Source organism: Bos javanicus, chromosome 13 (genome assembly GCF_032452875.1).
Source record: "Bos javanicus breed banteng chromosome 13, ARS-OSU_banteng_1.0, whole genome shotgun sequence".
NCBI classification, from domain to species: Eukaryota; Metazoa; Chordata; class Mammalia; order Artiodactyla; family Bovidae; genus Bos; species Bos javanicus.
Genome location: NC_083880.1, coordinates 28,357,768 through 28,381,713, shown reverse-complemented (window position 1 = coordinate 28,381,713; position 23,946 = coordinate 28,357,768). Strand labels below are relative to the sequence as shown.

Here is a 23,946-nt window from a genome sequence, read left to right as displayed (position 1 = left end):
CACAGGTGAGACCTCAACCAAAACACTACCCAGCTTAACCCAATCGAACCACAGAATGTGATGGAGAATGATAAACTATCTTAGTATACAAGGTTTCAGGGTGGTTTGTTACCATCACAAATGACTGAGAAAGATTTTATGATAATGAATTGTTTTACGATATAAGTTTTGGGGTGGTTTGTTATACAACTACATATAACCACGTCTGTCTCTCTCAGTAACTGAAAGAGCAAGTAAATAAGTAAATAAGACCACAAAAGATCTAAACACCACTGTAATTGACATTTCAAAAGCATAAAGCATACTCTTTTCAAGAGCCCATGGAATATTCACCAAGATGGATTATAAGCTGAGCCATAAAACAAGATCAGAGTTCTAAAAGTAATGCTGAAACTATTAAAGTTTTAGAAGAAAATACCATCTCTTTAAGATCTTAGGGTAGGCAAACATTTTCTTAAGCAAAACACCACAAGCAGTAATTATAAAGTGAACTTTGTCAAAATTCAAAAGTCCTGCCCATGAAAAGACACCGTTAAGAAAACAGGTAAAGCTTAGGAAAAAATAGATACAAAACATGAATTTGTATATCTAATGAAGAATCCAGGTTACACATAAAGAACTCCTATAATTCAAAAATAAAAAGACAACCCAACTAAAACATGAACACTGCATAGAGAAAGATGTGGCTAGTAAGTCTATAAAAAGATGCTCATAATCTTTAGTTGTCAGGGAATTGTGACTAGAACCACATGAGATACTACCACACAAACAAGAGAATGGTTACAATTTAAAAGACTAACAATAACAAACACTAATAAGACAACACTGGCAATACCCAGCATTTCTTAAAAAGTTGAGCATACATATACTGTTACTATTCAGCAATTCCACTTCCAGAGAGATAAAAATGTATTTAACCTAGGAGAAATAACATAGAACCAAAAAATATTTGTGTAAGAATGTTCACAGCAGTTTTATTCATAACAGCCCAAGGCTAGAAACATATTGTGATATATTCATATTACTGAATATCATCAGCAATAAAAAGGAACAAGTTACCAACATCCACAATAACATGGATGAATCCTCAAAATCTTACACTGAGCAAAAGAAGCCAGACATATCCTGTGTGACTCCACCCAAGTGAAACACTAACACAAGTAAAGTTCATCGACGGTAACAGAATTTAAAATGATGGTTGCCCAGGAATGGAGGAGGAAGAATCCAGGGACTGGCCAAGAAGGGGTGCTGGGGAGTTTTCATGTGTGTGTGATGAAAATACTCTATATCTTCGTAAGGGTACTGGCCACACACTTGCAAGCATTTTCAAAATGCACTGAACCGCATGCTCAAGATGTGTGCCTTTTAAAAGAAAATTTACATTCAGCAGCAATAATCTGGCAACTTCATTTTTCCTTTTTTCCTTATAATAAGGCAATTATTTGAAGTCTGTCAAAGTCTGTAGTATTCTCAGTGATGTGGTACAGTGATATTCTAGCTTTGTTCTTCTTACCTTGTTAACTTCTGGTGTGAGGATCTCTATTTTTCTTAAACGTTGAAAAGCATCATAATCTGTTTCTCCAAATAGTCTGATTGGTTCTCCTCTTTCTCTCAATCTTCTGATAACCTATTTTAAAAAAAAGAAAGAAAGAAACAATAGTAATTTCTATTTTAGAAGACTAAACACTTATTTTGAAAATTAGATGCGAAAGTAAGTTATATTTGTTTTTTCTTTAGTTTTCCACGAACAGATATACTGAATTACTGTCACACCTTAAATAACCCGAATGGTTTATGTCATTTGGTGAGTGTTACAGAAAGGACCAATCTGTGTAGTAGGCAACATAAGAAAACCATTAAGATGGGAAGGAGTGATAACATTCATACAGAGGAAAAAAAAGTCTGGAGTCAGCTGATCAGCCAATGACCACAGACAGGCAAGGGTCATCACTGTAATACTAAATTAAAACCCAAAACTAGTCCCTTAGACAAGAAAGTGAGTTACAAATGGGTGGAGGGGGCACATGCAGGGCTTCTGGAGGTAATATTCCTCCTTGACTTTGGTGGTGGTTGTATGAGTGTCTGTTTTGTTTTGCAATTATCCACTATATTGCACATTTTACACACACTCTGTATACATGCTCTATATTTCATAAAAAGGACTAATAAAAATTATAATTAAGAAAATAAGCTGTAATTAGAAAAAAATTACCAAGAATTTAGTCTGGGAACTGAAATAGTATCACACTTAGAAACCACTGGCTAGGCTTCCACTGGATTAACTGAAACTAAAACTTAGACCTCATCTAGTGCTATCTCCCGGAAAAGGCGATGGCACCCCACTCCAGTACTCTTGCCTGGAAAGTCCCATGGACGGAGGAGCCTGGTAGGCTGCAGTCCATGGGGGTCACGAAGAGTCGGACACAACTGAGCAACTTCACTTTCACTTTTCACTTTCATGCATTGGAGAAGGAAATGGCAACCCACTCCAGTGTTCTTGCCTGGAGAATCCCAGGAACAGGGGAGGCTGGTGGGCTGCCGTCTATGGGTCACACAGAGTCGGACACGACTGAAGCGACTTAGCAGCAGCAGTGCTATCTCCAATCAATGCAGAAATGACCTCAAAAACACCTTCTTCGGGCCACTGTCTGACGAATGACAGGAATCACACCTCTTCATGGAGCAGCCCATCTCATCTTTGGACAGTTTTACTATGCTTCTCAAAATAAACAAAACCCACCTCTTTCAATTATCTCAGCTTTATGAAAAGACAGAACACTCAATACTTTTTCAAAATTAGAGCTGTGGTCAATGGATCTGTTTTCAAAAATCTCTAATATTCTTCTCTTCAGGCCAAGTATTCAAAAGTCCTTCATCTAGTTTTCACATGACAGCTTCTGGAGTCAGCCCTCCTTTCCTCTGAATGTTTCGTTTTGCTCAAAGTTCATTTCGTTGTGTACTTTGTGTATATAATCGTAACTCTTTTTTCACATGAATATTTTAAAATTTTGCTGTTGTTGAAGGAAAATAACAGTTGATATTGACCAGGGTATGGACAAAGCCTATAGGCTAGAGTATGAACTGGTGGAACGTGTTTACAGAGCTCTCTGGTAATTTATATCCAAAGTGTTAGACATGTATTAATATATAGGCTTTAGTAGACTCCAGAAATCATGTTTCTAGAAAATTTTCCAAAGGAAACTAATCATATAGTATTACACACGCAATGACATCTGTATAAGGATGTTCATCTCAGTATAACCTATAAAATGGAAATACTGAGGCAATTTAAATGACCATTAACAAAGAATTGGTTTTAAAAATAATAAAGTAGTAGTTCTAAAATATTGTGGGAAATTATGAAGTCATAAAAAAATTATATAGACCTCTATATTTTGACTTAGAAATATGTATTAAGAGAAAGTAAAAGGAAATCAACCCTGAATATTCATTGGAAGGACTGATGCTGAAGCTGAAGCTCCAATACTTTGGCCACCTGATGTGAAGAGCCAACTCACTGGAAAAGATGCTGATGCTGGGAAAGATTGAAGACAAAAGGAGAAGAGGGCAGCAGAGGATGAGATGGTTTGATAGCATCACCGACTCAAAAGATATGAATTTGAGCAAACTTGGGAGACAGTGGAGGACAGAGAAGCCTGGCGGGATACAGACCATGGGGTTGCAAAGAGTTGGGCACAGACTTAGTAACTGAACAACAACAAAAAAAGTTACTGTTTTGTAACTTACTTTCTCTTAATACATAAATGATATTATTTTAAATAACTTTGACAAATTAAATATAATTATTTCAAATACATGCATTTAATTATACTTATTTAGAATGTGTTTAGTTTTTAAAGTTTAGAAGGATATATTCTTTAAAAAATTTAAGACATGAGATATCCTTTAAACTATTTAAGACAACAGTATCAAGAAAAGCAGAAATTTAGAACCTCATAAAGAAAACTAAACTAAAATACTGTGCTGGTCAGGTAAGTCATTTTATATGGGAAATGATGACATAAAAGTTACTAGAACTAGAGATAAATGCAATCCTGTGGAGATTCTTTTTTTTTTTTTTTTAAACAAAGCACTCATATATAAACTTACCTCTTGCCTAGAAAGAGTCATGGGTAATTTTTCCTCTGCCAGTTCAAGTTCTAATACTGGATTCGATGAAGTTAATGGTTTCTGGTCCTCATCTTTTGGCTGTATCTACATCAATAGCCAAAAGAAATGAAATTCTCCTTTTAAAATACAATATGGTTTATTTTAACATGTACCATTCTATACATTAGGTATCTATCAAAACGAAACATGTTTTACATATTGAAGGTTTTCTAAGTGTTCCTCTGAGCAAACAGCTCATAACTGACGTACATGCTTGCGGGAGCACAGGGACACCCGAGGAAACAGCATGCACCCTGGAAGCATTCTTGCTACAGAAGCGCGACAGAAGTTATTAATAAAATGGTTTCCGCAATCAAAAACTTAGAGGTTGAAACCTAGACTCATTTTCTCCCTAGACTCCAAGATTTTTACTTTCTTCTTGGAAACAATCAGCTTGCTTCTCCTCTTTGAGAAAATCATCTTACAGGGTTATTTGATCCTTGCTCTAGATTTAAAATGAAGACCAAAGAAAAAAGAACTGCTTGATAACAAAAACCTGTGAAGCCTCAAGTGTCAGCTCTTTCCTATCCTGATTTTTGAAAGGTATATTCCAAGCGCACAGGAATCATCGCTGGATGTGTAAAAAAATTTCCCAATGCTCCACCAAACTTGCCCGTGAACTGAGCCACGGAGGAAAATAATGAAAACCAGCCACTCTCTACTCATAGCACACAGAGATGAGACTGAATACTGTTGTTCATATGAACCTGCAGGGAAAAAAATCTAACATTTTCTTGAGTCAGCTTCCCAAGTCACAGTTTAGGAAAACTGAGTTCAGCAGTTTATAAGTCCCACTGCTTGGTCTGTAAAAAGATACCGAAATGTGGTTTTCCAGTTGACCCTAAGACAAATCTAATATGTCAAAAGAAGATCCAAAAAAAATCAAAGAAGATCAACATTAAGGGAAACCATTCAGTTAAGAAAGGCTGTATGGTTACAATTTTATACTTGATGATTCCACACTTTAGGTTAAAGGTTATATTAATCAGTGTTAATAGTGATAACAGAAAATGTAAGTAAAAAACCAAACTTTCGCCATTTTCACAAACCAAATCAGCATCAAGTCTCAATAAACAGTAACTAGTTTTATAAGAGAATAAAAGCAACATGCTATATTTTCACTACTACCAACAAGGAACCATTAAATATGCTTCAGAAAGAAAACCCTGTGCTTTCTTTTTAAGCATAAAAACAGGTATTTCTCCCAAAATCTTAGGATGGAAAGCATTTTCAATTATAAAATGGCAGTGAGTAGCCTTAAGGAAAAGACCTAAGACATTCTGTCAGCTGGACTCAACGTTACAAGCGGTATCTTTACAGCAATGACTTTGCTTCAGTGCTTTCCTCTATACTGGCAAGAAAGAACTGCTGTTTTAGCAAGAGCAATCTAAACTAAGGAAAACTGTCACTGTTTATTTTCCTACCTTATCAAAAAGTTAAAAAGGTTCGAATCTAAGGATATGGGAAAGCAGCCGAGTCAGTGGACTAAACCAAAGGTAAGTGATTCTTATTTTACTTTAAGTGTGAGTTAGACAACGCTAGGCAAGCAAATAATGGGAAACCTTTCTGACTATCTATTCGACATTTAGATGGTTTTAAAACATATTTTAATTCCCTACACTAGAAGCAAATGAAATAGACATACTTAAGAGAAGTATCAAAATACCAATATAAACTTTCAAATTTTAGAAACCTATCAGAAATACAACTACAGTTTTAAAACCTACCCTCTCCCAAAAGTACAAAATGAAAGCAAATCCATATACATACCATTTGCATTCTTCATGCTTTCTTCTAGAAATGCTATGCCAGATAAAATTAATTTCCAGAACTTTCCCCATTACATGCACAAGAGTATTATTGTATAATCAATGTTTCACAAGCAAAGAGTCGATTTCAAATTTATGATTTGTCAAAAGTATTTCAATAGAACCTCTGAACTTTGTTTAAAAAATTAGACTAGATACAGTCATCTTTTAAAATAAATTAAACACAACTTCACCTTGTAACCTTTAACCCCTCCCAATAAAAACCCCAATACATTATTAACTAGGTAATCTCAAAGATAATTTTAGTCATGTTTCTAAAGTATTCAAAGTTTTCTAGAAACCTCATTTATTTCTAATATTTCAAGATCACATTTTCTATCCAGTAGGGTGAGCAGTGTTTGAAATGTGATACCTTATCATATAAAATGGCTATATCTCAGGCAGAGGTACTGAGGGCCAAAAGGGATTATTCACATTGCAAACATAAAACAATGGCTTAAAATATTCAGGAGAAAGCAGGGGAAATACCACTGCTGATACCACTGCTGCTGAATGAATAAAATGTTTTCAACCCTTTACAAATGGACTTTTATTGGGAGAGGTGGGGAAAGGAGTGGTGGTAGTGATGAAAATGAGGTAGTATCAGATCCAGGACTTAATTAAAAGGAAAAAAATTCAAGCTTTGATCTCAAGCCACTTCATGCTGTCCACAAAAAGCCAAACCATTCCAAGCCAAAGGTCATGCATGTATTTTCCTGAATTCAAGATAAAAGAAAAAAAAAAGAAAAACAAAATCATACCTCTCCAGATGGCTTCTCATTTATAGGCTAATGTATAACATTGATAAATTGAACAAAGATCAATTGTTTTGTTACTTTAACAACGGCTATATAAATTTAAACTCAGAAATATATAATTTAACATAAAAGCAGGCATTCATACCTTGTAGCCACATCTTTCAAAATATGCTTCCTCTTCTTTTTTTGCAAGTTCACTACGCTTGAAATATTTTTTATTTTCCTATTGAAGAAAGAAGTAAGTTAATAATAACAAAAGTTTTAACTTTCCTATTGAAGATACAAGTAAGTTTCTTCCTACTGAAGAAAGAAGTTCAAATTTCATGTCTCTTGATCAACAACCTTGAAAGTTTTTCAAGAACTATAAAGTTTTTTAGGTCCCACAGAGATTATAGTGATTTCCTGAACACACCACCTGTCTACCCTGGTCTAAACATGAAGACATTTCTCTTGCAGCATCATTTTAACAGACATCATCCAACAGCACAGAGAAGGAACCAACCCCATTTACCAAATGTTAACATTGTTTTGATTTAATTTCTTGGTGTTTTAGTTCAATTTCTACAAATGGATTAATTGTGAACCACATAAAATGTGATCCTTTAATTCTTTTCTCCTAACAGACCCAATCAAACAAAAATTATGGTAGCTTCAGCTGACATTTTAAATCTCATTATCAACAGACCTCCAAGGATGTGTCCACATCCTTTTTTGTCATCTGCAATCTTATTATAATGATCAGTTAACTGTATTTGTATTAACCAATTTTTAAAAATAATGTGGACATAGGATGGTTTTGGAGAGCTTCTCTAGTAAAAAGATGGTTCAAAGGTATTTGGTTTTAATATGACATGATGTTAAGAGACAAACTCAACCTACTGTGGCAGGGGAAAAAAGGTTAGCTCTTTCCATGCTATACATAAAATTATCCTGTTAAAAATGCAGTCCCTTGGATCATTTCATAATGTATAAAACTATCAAATCACTATGTTGAACACCTGAAAGTCATATTTTATGTCAGTTATAATGTAAAAAATACAGTTCCTCATTTGCAGGCTTGTTATTATCTGCAGTTCTGCCTCTTAGATACTATTTCACTGATGACTTAATTCAAATAAAGATACCATAACAATACCTCAATAATACCTCCACACATATATTTAGCCCCTCATAGTTCCAAAGCTCACTCAAGCAGTGATCATCAATAATGCTATACCCTGACAAGGAAGTTTGATGGTGAACAATGGAAAGATCACGTTGCCACACTTGAACCCACTGCTCAAGCCTGGCACCAGTAAAACATCTAGGAGGTACACAGCAAACCACTTAAATATGTCCTCCCCCAAAATCTAAATCAGTCTCTTATCATACAACTTCCCAGAAACATAAAGAAGACAGGAAAAAGTTCAAACACCACAGGAAAGCAATCAAACACTAACACATTTCATAAAACTAGCCCCAGTTTCTCCAACAAGTTGACGAATTTAAAAAGTGGGGGACCTGAGGGAAAAGAAAATGTTTTCACTAAAAGAAACCAAGAGTCATAATAAATGCAATGAGTGGATTTTTGTGTGGACTTGATTTGAACAAACCAACTGTAAAAACATATGTATGTTTGTATTTTAATTCAACTGGGGATATCTGAATGTGAGAAGAGTATTTCATGGTATTAAGGACCCAATTTTAATTTTGTTGAGTGTGATCTTAGTTCTATAAAGATATATTCTTATTTTCTAGAGTTACATGTGTTAGGGGGAAGGTAGATAGTTCATTATACAATGAACTATTTGTGTATATATTAAAAACAGCTTAAAATTAACAGGTTTTTCAAAGTTCATTCATTAACTCAATAAATATTTACTGACTTATCTCATGCACCCCAAGCACAACTTTATAGATATAAAGAGGAAGACGTTACCCAGTGTAAGAAACTGATGGCATCATCTGAACATCAAAACTACTCTGGAAAAGGTGGATGCAAATAAAATTAATCCCACTGGAGAGGTGTGAAACCTGAGAATTAGAAAGGTCAGGTGACATTCCCAGAACTCAATAAGCCTCATGAATAACAGAGACAGGACTAAGACCTCTGGTCCTTAAATCCTTTGTGCTGATCCAGTATTCCATGTTACAGTTTCTCACGCCCAAAAGGCATTTCAGCATCGCAAACTGTTCCTTTTGACTATGTATAATAGAACATACTGGTCATATTTGAAATAAATGAATTGACAACATGGACTGGTGGCCTCTCAGAAAGAGCTGGTATGTACGAAGAAAGTAACAGGACTCCCCAGGCCACAGACCATGGTCCAACCTTTAACTATGGAATCTTTTACTACCATGTCTCAATTCCAGTGAACATACCTAGCAAAACCTTCAACCTAAAACATCCATTCCCAAAATGTAGACTTCTGGGGGTCCCTAAGACCCTTCCAGAGACTGCACAGGTCAAATTCATTTTCATAGCACTGAGCTGAATTTTAACACATAATACAGTGGTTTGCTGTGTACTTCCTTGATGCTTTACTGGGGCCAGGCTTGAGCAGTGCGTTCAGGTGTGGGAACCTGATCTTTCCATTGTTCACCATTAAGCTTCCTTGTCAGAGTACAGCATCACTGATGATCACTGCCTGAGTGAGCTGTGGAACTATGAGGCGCTAAATACCTGTGTGGAGGTATTATTGAGGTATTATTATGGTTACTGCTAATGAAGTAGGACAGTGTTATGAAAGTTCATCCAATTTTACATAAAAATAAAAGACACTTTTCATTTTCACCAAGAACTTTATTAGAAAACATATTCACTAACTGAACAAATTTTTTTGGCCAACCCAATACTAAGACATTATGTGTGCCACCCCACTGCCCTTTTCATTATGCTCAGATCTGCACTGATGGTACAGAAGCAATGGTGAAGAAAACTACTAGAACCTTGGCATAAACACTGTTGATGTATAGTAGTCACTTGTACTCACCACCATGCTCTTGCCAGAAAATAAAAAGGCCAGTTTCTCTGAATGTTTTGATAAAGAACAATTTTACTAAATCTTAACCCTTAACTACGTGCCCCTTTAATATTTGGTATGATGAAATGAAAGGAAATGAAACATATGAAGCACTTCTACTACATAATGAAGTAGGAGAGCCCTCTCAAAGAAAAACACTTGTGCAACTGGTTGATTATTCAGACTTGCATTTTTGGCAAACATTTTCTCAAAACTGAACAAAGCAATCTTGTCACCTAAAGGAAAACAATGACAGTATTTGTTGTCTATGATAAAATTCCACCTGTCAAGGGAAAATGAGTATGGTAGAAAAGTGGTATCCCTCACTGTGAACTTGCTGGCTTCCTGACACATAAAGGCTCCACTGATGAAATCAGTGGTGATATTAACAAATGTGACTGTTACAATACTGTCTAATGGAAAAATCAACATTTAGAAGACCAGCATAATTCAGCATAGCTGAGAAACTCATGATGTCACAAAGGCAAGATGTTATAAAACCATGCACAGGCAAAAGATTTAGGAGCAGAACAGACCAGAATACAATAGGTCTAGAACAGACCAAATCAACAGACTTTAATATCCGAAAGGCCCACTGATACAGGTCAGAACTAACTCTCAGCTAACCAACAGACTGGCTCCAAATAGGAAAAGGAGTACATCAAGGCTGTATATTGTCACCCTACTAACTTAACTTATATGCAGAGTACACCATAAAAACGCTGGGCTGAATGAAGCACAAGCTGGAATCAAGATTGCAGGGAGAAATATTAATAACCTCAGATATGCAGATGACACCACCCTTATGGCAGAAAGTGAAGAGGAACTCAAAAGCCTCTTGATAAAAGTGAAAGAGGAGAGTGAAAAAGTTGGCTTAAAGCTCAACATTCAGAAAACTAAGATCACGGCATCCGGCCCCATCACTTCAAGGCAAATAGATGGAAACAGTGGAAACAGTGGCAGACTTTATTTTGGGGGGCTCCAAAATCACTGCAGATGGTGACTGAAGCCATGAAATTAAAAGACACTTGCTCCTTGGAAGAAAAGTTATGACCAACCTAGACAGCATATTAAAAAGCAGAGACATTACTTTGCCAACAAAGGTCTGTCTAGTCAGTTCAGTTGCTCAGTCGTGTCAGACTCTTTGCGACCCCATGAACTGCAGCACGCCAGGCCTCACCGTCCATCACCAACTCCCGGAATCCACCCAAACCCATGTCCATTGAGTTGGTGATGCCATCCAATCATCTCATCCTCTGTCGTCCCTTTCTCCTCCTGCCCTCAATCTTTCCCAGAATCAGGGTCTTTTCCAACGAGTCAGCTCTTTGCATCAGGTGGCCAAAGTATTGGAGTTTCAGCTTCAACATCAGTCCTTCCAATGAATACCCAAGACTGATCTACTTTAGGATGGACTGGTTGGATCTCCTTGCAGTCCAAGGAACTTTTTCCAGTAGTCATGTATGGATGTGAGAGTTGGACTATAAAGAAAGCTTAGCACCGAAGAATTGATGCTTTTGAACTGTGGTGTTGGAGAAGACTCTTGAGAGTCCCTTGGACTGCAAGGAGATCCAACCAGTCCATTCTAAAGGAGATCAGCCCTGGATGTTCTTTGGAAGGAATGATGCTAAAGCTTAAAGTCCAGTACTTTGGCCACCCCATGCGAAGAGTTGACTCATTGGAAAAGACTCTGATGCTGGGAGGGATTGGGGGCAGGAGGAAGAGCGGACGACAGAGGATGAGATGGCTGGATGGCATCACCGACTAGATGGACGTGAGTTTGAGTGAACTCCGGGAGATGGTGATGGACAGGGAGGCCTGGCGTGCTGTGATTCATGGGGTCGCAAAGAGTCAGACATGACTGAGCGACTGAACTAAACTGAATGCATTATTTGCCCTAATTATTGTATTTACTATTTCCTTTTTTCCAGTAACTTCCACATTGGTTCCTATAGTTCCTTCCTTTATTGTTTCAATTTCAGGATTTTGTCAATTTCTGTTAAAGGGGGTTTTTCTTTTTTTAATTAAGTCATTTCTATACTTTTATAAATGAAAAAAGCAAGTGCAGAAGAATGAATCTAGTATGTTGCCATCTTTATTTAAAAAGGAGAAAAGACACACCTTTGCTTCTTCACATTTGCTTCTAAAGCATGAAGTAACTGCAGGAGATCCCAAAGCTGACAATGTTGGCTGCTTTGGAGGAGGTGAACTGGAAGTTGGGGCACATGGGTAAGAAGGAAACTTTTTACTGCTCACCCGTTAGTATGTTTTGAATTTTGAATCATTTGAATGCATTATCTATTAACAATAAATTTAATTTTTGAAAACTAGTTTGCTTCTCATTTTAGAAAGTTATATTGGGAAAAATGTAGGTGTTTCTCTTCTTACTATGCGACCCTTCACTTCAGGGCAAAAGAAGGTCGTCCAAAACAAAAGGTTCCCTGCCAGGTTTCACTATCACCCTGCACACTTTTTGTTTAGAAACAAAACAGCAGTTTGTAAGGAAAGGAAGTCAAGCGGTGATTTCTATTTAAAACATTTTCTAAGGCACACTGAACACCAAACGAACTTAGGAGAGCTACGTTCACGACACAAGTGACACTGCAGTATTTTACAACCTGAGATTAGTAACACATCCCCCTTCATAGGTAACTCGGCAGGATAGAGACCTTGCCCAAACTTAAAGAGCCCTCTGCAATGGAGCCCCAGTGAACTTCAGGACTTGTTAACTCCTTTTACGAACTTAGTTTCCTTTCTAGCTATATTCCAAATCTTTGAACTCTACGTTTGCTGACTCAATGACAGAATATACAACACAGCCCTACAAACACAATCCTGAAAGCGGCTGGTAGCGATTTTAAGACAGCATGTGAACTGAAGGTAAATGTGTGTTCCCTCCTAAAGCATCTGAACTCTCCATTTGGACCTCTCACTCCAGCAGATTTTAAAAACAAGTTGAAGAGGGTATACATAAAAAGCACTTCTTTTAAAGACAGAGCCTCATTCCTGCATGGTGCTTCACACATGCTATTCTTGGGCTTTGTCCAAGTTGTACTGTCTGGATTATAAACCTGAGATTCCCAGGCCTAAAGAGAACAAATCTTTCTACCACATCACCTGAACCTCCAGCCCACACTAATGAAGAAGAGTCAAAACTAAAAACCAAATGCAACATGACTGTCACCATTTCATTAATTAGAATCATCATTCCTTCCATCAGATTAAGATTTTTAGTGTTTACAAAAATGAACATCAAACACAAACATTATAAGAGTTCTACAAAAAGACACTGGAGAGCTAACAAATACACAGCCTGAACACCCAAAGCAGAACATGAGAAATCACGAACCATGTGACAGGGTCAGTTTCCTGCTGAAGAATGGAAATAAGCCGTAAAGAGTATGGAGTAACAAACCCAATGGTTGGGCACCCAAACAGAATTTAAAGAGACATAATACTTTTCAAAGTATAAGAACTATAAACTGTCAAGGGATCCTGTTAGCTAGGCAATATATTTTCTCAATGATGCCATCCAAAGTAGAAAACTATACCAAAATTTACCTTGCACAGGTGAATTCTATGTACTTCATAATTATATATATTTGTATCACCATATGGGGGCTTCCCTGGTAGCTCAGTTGGTAAAGCATCCACCTGCAATGCAGGAGACCCTGGTTCAATTCCTGGGTCAGGAAGATTCGCTGGAGAAGAGATAGGCTACCCACTCCAGTATACCTGGGCTTCCCTTGTGGCTCAGCTGGTAAAGAATCCACCTGCAAAGCAGAAGATCTGGGTTCAATCCCTGGGTTGGGAAGACCCCTGGAGAAAGGGAAGGCTACCTGCTCCAGTATTCTGGCCTGGAGAATTCCATGGACTCTGTAGTCCACAGGGTCACAAAGAGTTGGGCATGACTGAACGACTTTCACTTTTTTCATATCACCATATATAAAATTAGACAAAAATGTATGTAAGAAATAAATGCCAATCTTATACAGGCTCCTTAATGAAGAAGTTAAACATACACTTACTGTATTATCCAACCATTTCACTCCTATGCATTTATTCAAGAGAAATCAAAGTATATGTCCAAACAGAAACCTGTACACTAATGTTCACAGCAGCTTTATCGTGATAGCCAAAAAATGGAAACAACTCAAATGTCTATCAACAGGCTAATGAATAAACAAATTGGGGGTATATCCATACAATGGTAGAAGACTGTTCAGTAACAAAAATAATGAAATCCTGATACAAATGCATGAATGAATCTCAAAATTAGACTGAAAGAAAGCAGATGAGAGAGTTTGTATTAAACAACTCTGCATAAAACCCTAGAAAGTGCAATCTAAGTAACAGAAGGCAGCCCCACAGTAGTCTGTGAAAGGGTGGTAGAGCCCAGGGAAGGGGAAGAAAGCAGGCTCACAAGGGGCACAGGGAAACTCTGGGGTGAGGCAGACATGTTCGCGCTCCTCACTGTGGTGGCGCCGCCACCGGTGCAGGCGTGGCGTAACTCACTAAGCTGTGCACTCTAAATGCGTGCAGCTTACCGTGCGTCAAGGGTACCTCAATAAGGCTGCTTAAATAAGCAGCACAAGTGGAAGCAGCCTACGTGTCCACCAGTAAGCACGTGGATAAAGAAGATGCGGTACTTATACACACAGTGAAATACTACCTAGTCATAAAAAAGAACAAAAGTTTGCCATCTGCAGCGCCATGGATGGACTTGGAGGGCATGTGCTAAAAGAAACAGGCAGAGAAAGACAAATTTATGTGGAATCTAAAAAGTACAACAAACTAGTGAATATAAAAAAGACAAAGCAATCTCACAGATAATAGAGGACAAACTGGTGGTTACCAGCGGAAAGGGTGGATGGCCAATATAGGGGTAGCGGAGTAAGAGGTACAAACTATCCCGTATCAGCTACAAGGACATACTATACAACACAGGGAACAGAGTCAGTATTTTATAATAACTGTAAGTGGAACAGAACCTTTAAAATTGTGAATCACCCTACTGTATACCTGGAACTTATATAAGTATAGCAACTATACTTCAATTAAAAAAACAAAATCAAACAGAGTGTTAGCATTTACACTGCCTGACTTTACAACTCACCAAACGGCAACAGCAATCAAGACAGTGAGGCACCGGCATAAAGATCAACAAACAGATTAGGACAAGACAGCAGAGCAGAACAGAGCCACACAAACTATTACTGATTTTTGATGATACCAAACCATCCAAAGAGAAAAGAAAAACATTATCAACAAATGGTGCTGGAACAAATGGACATCCAAATACAATAAATCACACCCCTGCCTCACATCATACCAAAAAACTGATTCAAAAAATTTTTGTTTTTGTAAAAGATAAAACCATAAAGCTTTTAGAAGATATTATAAGAGAATATCTTACTCTCTTGAGTAAATGCTTAGGAGTAGAATAGATCGATCACTCAGCAGGTCTATGTTTTACTTTTAAGAAACTGCCAAACTGTTTTTCAATAGGTTACGCTATTTTATATTTCCAGATAGGATACACTCAACATTAATCATGAAAAATTGATAAGCTGGACATCATCAAAATTAAAAACTTTTAAGAAGATGAACAGAAAACCCACAGTCTAGAAAATTCACAAAACATACTGACAAAGGAGTGATATCCATGATATATATAAAGAATTCCTTGAACTTACTAAGGTTAAACCAACCAATCCAATTTTAAAATACGCAAGTAATTTTAAGCCACATCACAAAAGATATACAAATAGAAAAACACACAAGACCTACTTAATATTAATTCTCAGGGAGATGAATACTAAAATCACAATGAGATATTACAATACATCCACCAGATTGGCTAAAGTTAGACTGAAGCACAAATTGCTGACCCAATGTCGAGATCCGAACAGTCTTACTTTGCTGGTGGAGATGTGACACAGTCTAACCACTCTGGGAGAAGTTCTAACAGCTTTCTACAAAACTAAACACGTAACGAACACCATGACCTAGCAATTGCACTCCCCGGCATTTTCCTACGAGAAATGAAAACATAAGGCTTGCCCAGCGACTTCCCTGGTGTTCCAGTGGCCAAGGCAGAGGACACAGGTTGGATCCCTGGTCCAGGAAGATCCCACAGGCTGTGGCACAACTAAGCCCATGTGCCACAACTACTGAAGCCTGCAAACCCAAGAGCCCGAGCTCTGCCACAGGAGAAGCCACTGAAATGAGAAGCCCGTGCGCCACCACTAGAGAAAAGCGCAACAAAGACCCAGCGCAGCCAAAAACAAATCAGTGACTTAAAAAAATAAAAGACTTGCACAAGAGGGTCCACAGCTAAACCCTAGAAACAGCCCAGGTGACCATCTGCAGGGTAACAGATCAACAGACCGGGACATGTGTGCAACACAATACTCCTCAGCAATAAAAGGAACAAACAACTGACACACTCAACAACACGAATAAAATTCACATTATTCTGATTAAACACAGTGGGTCATAAAAGAGTCCACAGTATGATCTCATTTACGCGAAGTTCTAGGGCAGGCAAAGCCAATGGATGGCGGAAAGAAAGCGAAGCAGCAGTTGCTTCTGGGGATGGCAGAGGCTGACTGCAAGGTGGAATGAAGACGATGTTCTGTACCTTGATACACACAGGGTCACACAGCTGCGTATGCATTTATCAAAAACCACTGAGTGGGACACTTACGATTTGTGTTTTTCTTCATGTGTATAGACAAACACTGTGAACACTAGTCAATGAAAAACATGTCAAATTATATTCTGGCAATTTTAAATACTTAAGGTAACGTGTAACAATGTCTGTAAATTAATCTGAAATGCATCAAGATCAGTACCTTGGCTTCAGGACCCTGTAAGCAGCTGGAAAACACTCATCTAAAGAGCCATCTTTGGTCATTTCATGCAGTTTCCCAGCTTTTTATGGTTCATCTGTTTTAGGTGAAATGGTAACGACTTAGCCTGTGTCTCTTGTCAAAGTGTGGAAAAGCTGCCTTCCACTATTCTAAAATGCTCTGCCTGTTTTACTGTCCTGAGGTAAACGCAGTTTCTGTACTGCTAGATGGATTGACGAATGGATATACAATGATGGACAGATGGACAGTCGAAGAATAAAGCGAATATATTAAAATGTTAATCGCAGGTTTAATGCAAATCTAGATGGCAGGCATATGGGTGTTCACAGTACAATTATTTTGAGTGTTCTGTACATTTAAAAGCTTTCACAGTGAAGTTCTGAGGAAAAACTTCTTTGCAGGAGATGTCAAGACATGGTACCAACATGACAAATTCCCTTCCACGCTGTTTTCTAACTGTACCAAAAAACCTGTGAAAGGCCCCTCACCAAGCGCTAAAGAGAGAAAGGTGTTAGAGAGTTTTATAGGAGGCTGTGGGAATGAAGGGAAAGTGTGAATATAGGCAAGCTGAAGGACTGGAATAAATGAAGAAGGGTCAGCAGAGTTAGGACAGCCGCCTGGGGCTAGGGATTAATGGGCACAGAGATGTTCCCCAGCCCAGAAAGAACTAGTTCTTGACCTTTTTGAGTCAAAGATCCCTTTAATAATATCGTCAACAGGAGGAGGCAACGTGGGGTCACAGATATATATACATGCTAAACTTTTTATTTATACACCATACCAGAAATGGCATGGACCTAACAGAAGCAGAAGATATGAAGAAGAGGTGTCAAGAATACACAGAAGAACTATGCAAAAAAGATCTTCACAACCCAGATAATCACGATTGTGTGATCACTCACCTAGAGCCAGAAATCCTGGAATGAGAAGTCAAGTGGGCCTTAGGAAGCATCACTAGGAATAAAGCTAGTGGAGGTGATGGAATTCCAGTTGAGCTATTTCAGATCCTAAAAGATGATGCTGTGAAAGTGCTGCACTCAATATGTCAGCAAATTTGGAAAACTCAGCAATAGCCACAGGACTGGAAAAGGTCAGTTTTCATTCCAATCCCAAAGAAAGGCAATGCCAAAGAATGCTCAAACTACCGCACAATTGCACTCATCTCACACGCTAGTAAAGTACTGCTTAAAATTCTCCAAGCCAGGCTTCAGCAATACATGAACTGTGAACTTTCAGATGTTCAAGCTGGTTTTAGAAAAGGCAGAGGAACCAGAGATTAAATTGCCAACATCTGCTGGATCATAGAAAAAGCAAAAGAGTTCCAGAAAAACATCTATTTCTGCTTTACTGACTATGCCAAAGCCTTTGACTGTGTGGATCACAATAAACTGTGGAAAATTCTGAAAGAGATGAGAATACCAGACCACCTGACCTGACTCTTGAGAAACCTATATGCAGGTCAGGAAGCAACAGTTAGAACTGGACATGGAACCACAGACTGGTTCCAAATAGGAAAAGGAGTACATCAAGGCTGTATATTGTCACCCTGCTTATTTAACTTCTATGCAGAGTACATCATGAGAAACGCTGGGCTGGAAGAAGCACAAGCTGGAATCAAGATTGCCGGGAGAAATATCAATAACCTAAGATATGCAGATGACACCACCCTTATGGCAGAAAGTGAAGAACTAAAGAGCCTCTTGATGAAAGTGAAAGAGGAGAGTGAAAAAGTTGGCTTAAAGCTCAACATTCAGAAAACGAAGATTATGGCATCCGGCCCCATCACTTCACGACAAACAGATGGGGAAACAGTGGAAACAGTGGCTGACTTTACTTTTGGGGGCTCCAAAATCCTTGCCGATGGTGACTGCAGCCATGAAATGAAAAGACGCTTACTCCATGGAAGGGAACTTATGACCAACCTAGACAGCATATTAAAAAGCAGAGATATTACTTTGTCAACAAAGGTCCATCTAGTAAAGGCTATGGTTTTTCCAGTGGTCATGTATGGATGTAAGAGTTGCACTATAAAGAAAGCTGAGTGCAGAAGAATTGATGCTTTTGAACTGTGGTGTTGGAGAAGACTCTTGAGAGTCCCTTGGACTGGAAGGAGATCCAACCAGTCCATCCTAAAGGAGATCAGTCCTGGGTGTTCATTGGAAGGACTGATGTTGAAGCTGCAACTCCAATATTTTGGCCACCTGATGCGGAGAGCTGACTCATTTGAAAAGATCCTGATGCTGGGAGGGATTGGGGGCAGGAGGCGAAGAGGATGACAGAGGATGAGACGGCTGGATGGCATCACCGACTCGATGGACATGGGTTTGGGTGGACTCTGGTAGTTGGTGATGGACAGGGAGGCCTGTCGTGCTGTGGTTCATGGGGTCACAAAGAGTTGGACACGACTGAGTGACTGAACTGAACTGAAACTTTTTCTAAACTCACAAAGAGCTGATGGGAACTCTGAAGTCCATCCAAAGGCTCCACTTAAGAACAGATGGTAACTGAAATTGAAGGGGAATATGAAATTCAAATAAGAGAATTTGGGGGGACTTCCCTGGTGGTCCAGTGGTTAAGACTCTGTGCTTTCAATGCAAGAGGTGTGGGTTCAACCCTGGCCAGGGAACCAAGCTCCCACATGTCACGCAGCCCAGCCAAGAAAAGTAAATATATATGCATACATATATATATGCATATATACGAGAATTTTCAATGTGAAGTAGCCAAGGCCTAAACTTTAAGGAAAACCAACATTTAAGGGATAAAAACCAAACAATAAAAAAACAACAACAAAAGAGAAGCCTCTAAAGGAGATCAGAAATAAGTAGCCTGAAAAGTAGACGCAAATGCAGGACCTTGTGGCGTAAGAGGCCAAGGGAAGAGTGGAGACGGTGGACCAGTCTAGTACAAATGCTCTTGAGGTTAAGAAACCATGGCAGTCACTGTGGCCCCTGATTAGGAAGGATTGATTCAGTGTAACTGCCAGGGCAGAAATCAGGTTAAGGAGTAAGTGAGAAATAGAATTTAAGAAGCTTGGCTGTAAAGAAAAAGGAGAGCTGTGTGGGGTTTTTTTCTGATTTTATTCTTAATAACAGTTGTGTTTAAAAAACAAAAAAAGGAATGTACGTATGTTTGTTAAAACATACATACAGCACTGAAACATTCATACACACATCATGTGCGTTTCAGTGCTGCGAGAGATGAGCCAGTAGAGAGATTAAGACACAGGAGGAAAGGAGACAAGTGATATTTAGGTTCTGATGACGCTAATAAAGATGAGAGTTGGGCTCCAACATGTAAGTGGAAGGTGTGACCCAACATACAGCCAATACCTCATCCACTTTCACAGGAGAAAAGTGAGGAATTTATTGACTGATGGCTTCTCTTTATAAAACTGAAAGTAGGTTCCTTACAGTAAAGGATGAAACATTATTAAAAATAAAATCCTCTGTGGCACAGTGTAGTACCTTGCACAGAGGAAACATTCAATAAATATTGGAAAAAACAAAGCTAAAATTCTACCCAAAGTCCATCTTCCAAACTGCAACTCATAAAACTGCTAATTAAGCCCCACTGAGTGCTGTAGTGGCCTGGCTTTCCACGTGAATGAGGCTTTGTGTTAAATGAAGATTCACCAACACCAGGGCTCCAAAGCACTGGCATTCTAGCAACAGGGAGGCCGAATTTACCTCCACGTAGTTACACCTGGCAGAGCACTGAACACAGGGGACAGGAGGCCACTTTAGAAGCTCCTCCAGTTCTGACAAAGGGGCGCTCACAAGCTAAGTATTTACTATATCCAGCTACTGGACTAACAGGAAAAAGCTGAGGGGCTTCCCTGGTGGCTCAGTGGTGAAGAATCGACCTGTCAATGCAGGAGACATGGGTCTGATCCCTGATCCAGAAGATCCCACATGCCAAGGAGCAACAGAGCCCACTGAGCCCAAGTTCTAGAGCCCAGAAGTCGCAACTACTGAAGCCCGCACGCCTAGAGCCCGTGACCTACAAGAGAAGCCACCGAAATGAGAAGCCCAAGCACTACAACCAGAGAGCAGACCCCACGTGACAGCACTACAGAAAAGCCCTCGCAGCAACGAAGACCAGCACATTCTAAATGCTGCCAGAATTTAAAATTGATTAATTTAAAAAAGAAAAAGCTGGGACACCAAGCTCCATACAGGATGGATAAACAAGGTCCTACTGTATGGCACAAAGGACTGTAGTCAATATCCCATGATAAACCGTAATGGAAAAAATATGAAGAAGAACATATATAACTCAACAACTTTGCAGTAGAAGTCACAGCAGAAATTAAACACTACATTGTAAAATGACCAAAGAGGAGGTGGCACTTCTGGAAAAACAGTACAATAGAAATGGGCGTTTCCCAGCTACAGAAAGGGTAGTGAAAAGGATTCACCGACCCACAAACAGAAATTGTTTAAAAAATGAAACAGGACAACGGATTAAAACAAAGAAATGTATGACAGAATCACATGTACTTAAGATAGGAAATGTTGCATGAAACTTTTTTCATACATATCAGATCGAAATATAGATTTAATTCTTACTATGCCTGGGGCGGTGGGAAGTTGGAAAGTTACTGATAGACACTATGATACAGAAAGATAAAGGCTATAAAGCAAACGATTCCATATAAAATTATACGGCGGCAAAGCAAATGACTGTCTCCCCAGGCATTAAAAAGAAAAAGTGTCCAGTCTGGGCTTCCCCCATAGCTCAGTTGGTAAAGAATCCACCTGCAATGCAGCAGATCCCAGTTCAATTCCTGGGTCAGGAAGATCTGCAGGAGAAGGAATAGGCTACCCACTCCAGTATTCTTGGGCTTCCCTTGTGGCTCAGCTGGTAAAGAATCCGCCTGCAATGCAGGAGACCTGGGTTTGATTCTCTGGGTGGGAAAGATCCCCTGGAGAAGAGAAAGGCTACCCACTCCAGTATTCTGGCCTGGAGAATTCTATGGACTGTATAGTCCATGGGGTCACAAAGAGTCTGACTCCACTGAGCGACTTTCACTTTCACTACACACATTGCCCTATGTTATGCAGGAGAACTCACCCACGCAGTGGGGACTGAGATCCACCCCAGAGCCAGGAGAAAATCACGCAACCCTCAGCTTCATCATCTGTGGGAAGAGCATACTAACTGCCCTATGTACCAAGCAGAGTTGCTGTAAAGCTCAAATGAGAAAGCATACTATGGTGCTTTGAAAAACACAAATTGTGTATGTTAAAGTAATTTAATTCTTAGATTAACCCTATGAACACCAGTTCTATGTTCACAGGTGAAGATAAACAGCTGGTCTGCAGTGGTTAAGGGAGTAAGCTTTAGAGTGGAAGAGGAGGAGTCCAATTCAGGCTCTCTCTCTTGCTAGCTGTGCAGTTCTGTGTCAATCTGTAAATCAACCTAGCTTCTGTTAGTTTCCATTTCCTCATCTGTGAATGGGAGCAACAAGTAACTTTATGGAATTGATGTACAAATTAAACAAGGTGTCAGATATGAAGCCTTCTGCATACTGCCTTGCAGATTACTAACTGGAACTATGACTTTCAGTATTTTAATCCCCATCTCATGTATGTCCCTTTGCTGGCCCTAATTGGGAAATCAATCTTACCTCCTGGCCAGGGATATCTGAGTAATTAAATCAACTATCAAATTACAAAATTAAAGACATACCAGAAAAAGTTTATATATGATGATAAATTAAGAACAATTACGTAGAATCAGTGTTTATAATTAATCATGTTTAAAGGTTGGTCTATTTCCAAGACAAAGAACCTGATTATGCAAATAAGCAGGTTGTAAACCCTGAGAATGCGCTGAGCTTTTCCTGATTCCATTTTCCCCGAAAATATTTTGTATTTCAACACCTGGCCCTTTCTAACACCCACTGTGCATTCCAACATCTAAATTAGCTTTTTCAAATACTCCAGAAACCACTCATCAAAGGTAAAAGGCCCCCAGTTAAGAGATGAAAATACCAAGTTACAAATATGAACAAGCTCTGCTCCACACCATTTGCTAAATAACACTCTAATTAGATCCACTTTATTATTTTTTAAAGTTTCAATGATTATGAAACCTCCATCTGCCAAACTAACAATCCCAACTTACACTACATCAAATACTTAAGTCAGGTGTTCTCAGAGTGGAGTAGTCCACAAGAGCCCCTGGGGTCGTTAAGACCCTCTGAGAGGGTCTCTGAGGTCAAAACTATTCTCAGTACTCAGGTATTATTTGCCCGTTCACTCTGTTACATTGACACTGAGAGTGAAAAGTGAGTCTCCTGAAGACTTCACAACCATCAAGACAATAGCACTAAACTGTACCAGCTGTCAGATTCGTCCATGCTGAGCACTAATGGAGTGGGGGCAGTTTCACTTAACTACCTCCTTGAAGTTGTAAAATTATTAATTTTCTAAGTCGTGGTCCTTAACCACATCTTTTTAATATCCTGTGCGACAAAACAGGAAGTACACGTTAAGTGCAAAGCCTTCGTAAAACGACAGAAGTGAACGACCAGAACTGGGGCTGTTCGAAAAATACCGACAGACGGGAATGGGTGTGAGGGACAGCTGGGGGAAAGAGAACTGCCAAAGTCTCGGGTTTTCCTGCAATTCCCACACTTCCATCCCAAAGGCTCCCGAGTGAGTGCCAAGGGCACAGTGGGTCTAGCTGCGGCCTCTCTGGGGCCGCGGCGGGGTTCTGGCTGAGCCCCACCCAGCAAGGACCCTCTCAGCACCGTTCCCCTCTCCCCAGGCCCTCCCCGACGCACTCAGCTCCTCCGTCGCCAACGCCCACGACCCCAAGGCTCCTCACCACCAACAGGTTCCTGTCCTCCACCAGCTGCCGCTTCCGGAGGATCTCCGATTTCAGAACGTCCATCTTGCTGTCCGGGTTGAAGCTGTCTCAAGTTTTCTTTCTCCCGCTCCAGCTCTCTAGACCAAGACTTTTCACCCAGCCAGCCGCCACTAACCTACTTACACACAACCAGCCCAAACACCGGAGGACAACAACTGACAGGGCGGCTTCCGGCGGAAGCTGAGGTAAGCGAGAGGAGGGGAAAGAGCGCTCCAGGGCTCCTATTATTTACGTAGTCGCTGAGGGCCGGCGCCCCCTGGCGGCCCTCTCCGACAGCGTGCCTATAGTTTCCGCGGAAATACGAACAAACATGGAAAATACGAACACGAGTCTTCTAAATGGATGCTGCATTAAAAAAATAATAAGTTATATACCTATGTCAACTATACTTCAGTTTTAAAAGAAGATAAAGGTTATACTTTTTTTGTACCTGCTACTTGAGGTGCAAAAGCTT

At 39.3% G+C, this 23,946-nt stretch overlaps 1 protein-coding gene across 2 annotated transcripts in view; it reads right to left on the bottom strand.

Moving 5' to 3' along the window:
• Positions 1-23,675, bottom strand: part of PRPF18 (pre-mRNA processing factor 18) — a 55,461-nt gene extending 31,786 nt beyond the window's left edge. The window contains exons 1-5 of one of the 2 annotated variants that reach the window (XM_061436088.1): positions 23,451-23,675; positions 6,882-6,959; positions 6,740-6,766; positions 4,111-4,215; positions 1,514-1,627 (exon numbers count right to left, since the gene is read on the bottom strand). In XM_061436088.1, the coding sequence (XP_061292072.1) occupies positions 1,514-1,627; positions 4,111-4,215; positions 6,740-6,766; positions 6,882-6,959; positions 23,451-23,516 (390 nt within the window). In that variant the 5' untranslated portion in view covers positions 23,517-23,675. The remainder of the gene's footprint in view (positions 1-1,513; positions 1,628-4,110; positions 4,216-6,739; positions 6,767-6,881; positions 6,960-23,450) is intronic. The other variant, XM_061436089.1, reaches the window with a different exon arrangement.
• Between the last annotated feature and the right edge of the window lie 271 nt (positions 23,676-23,946).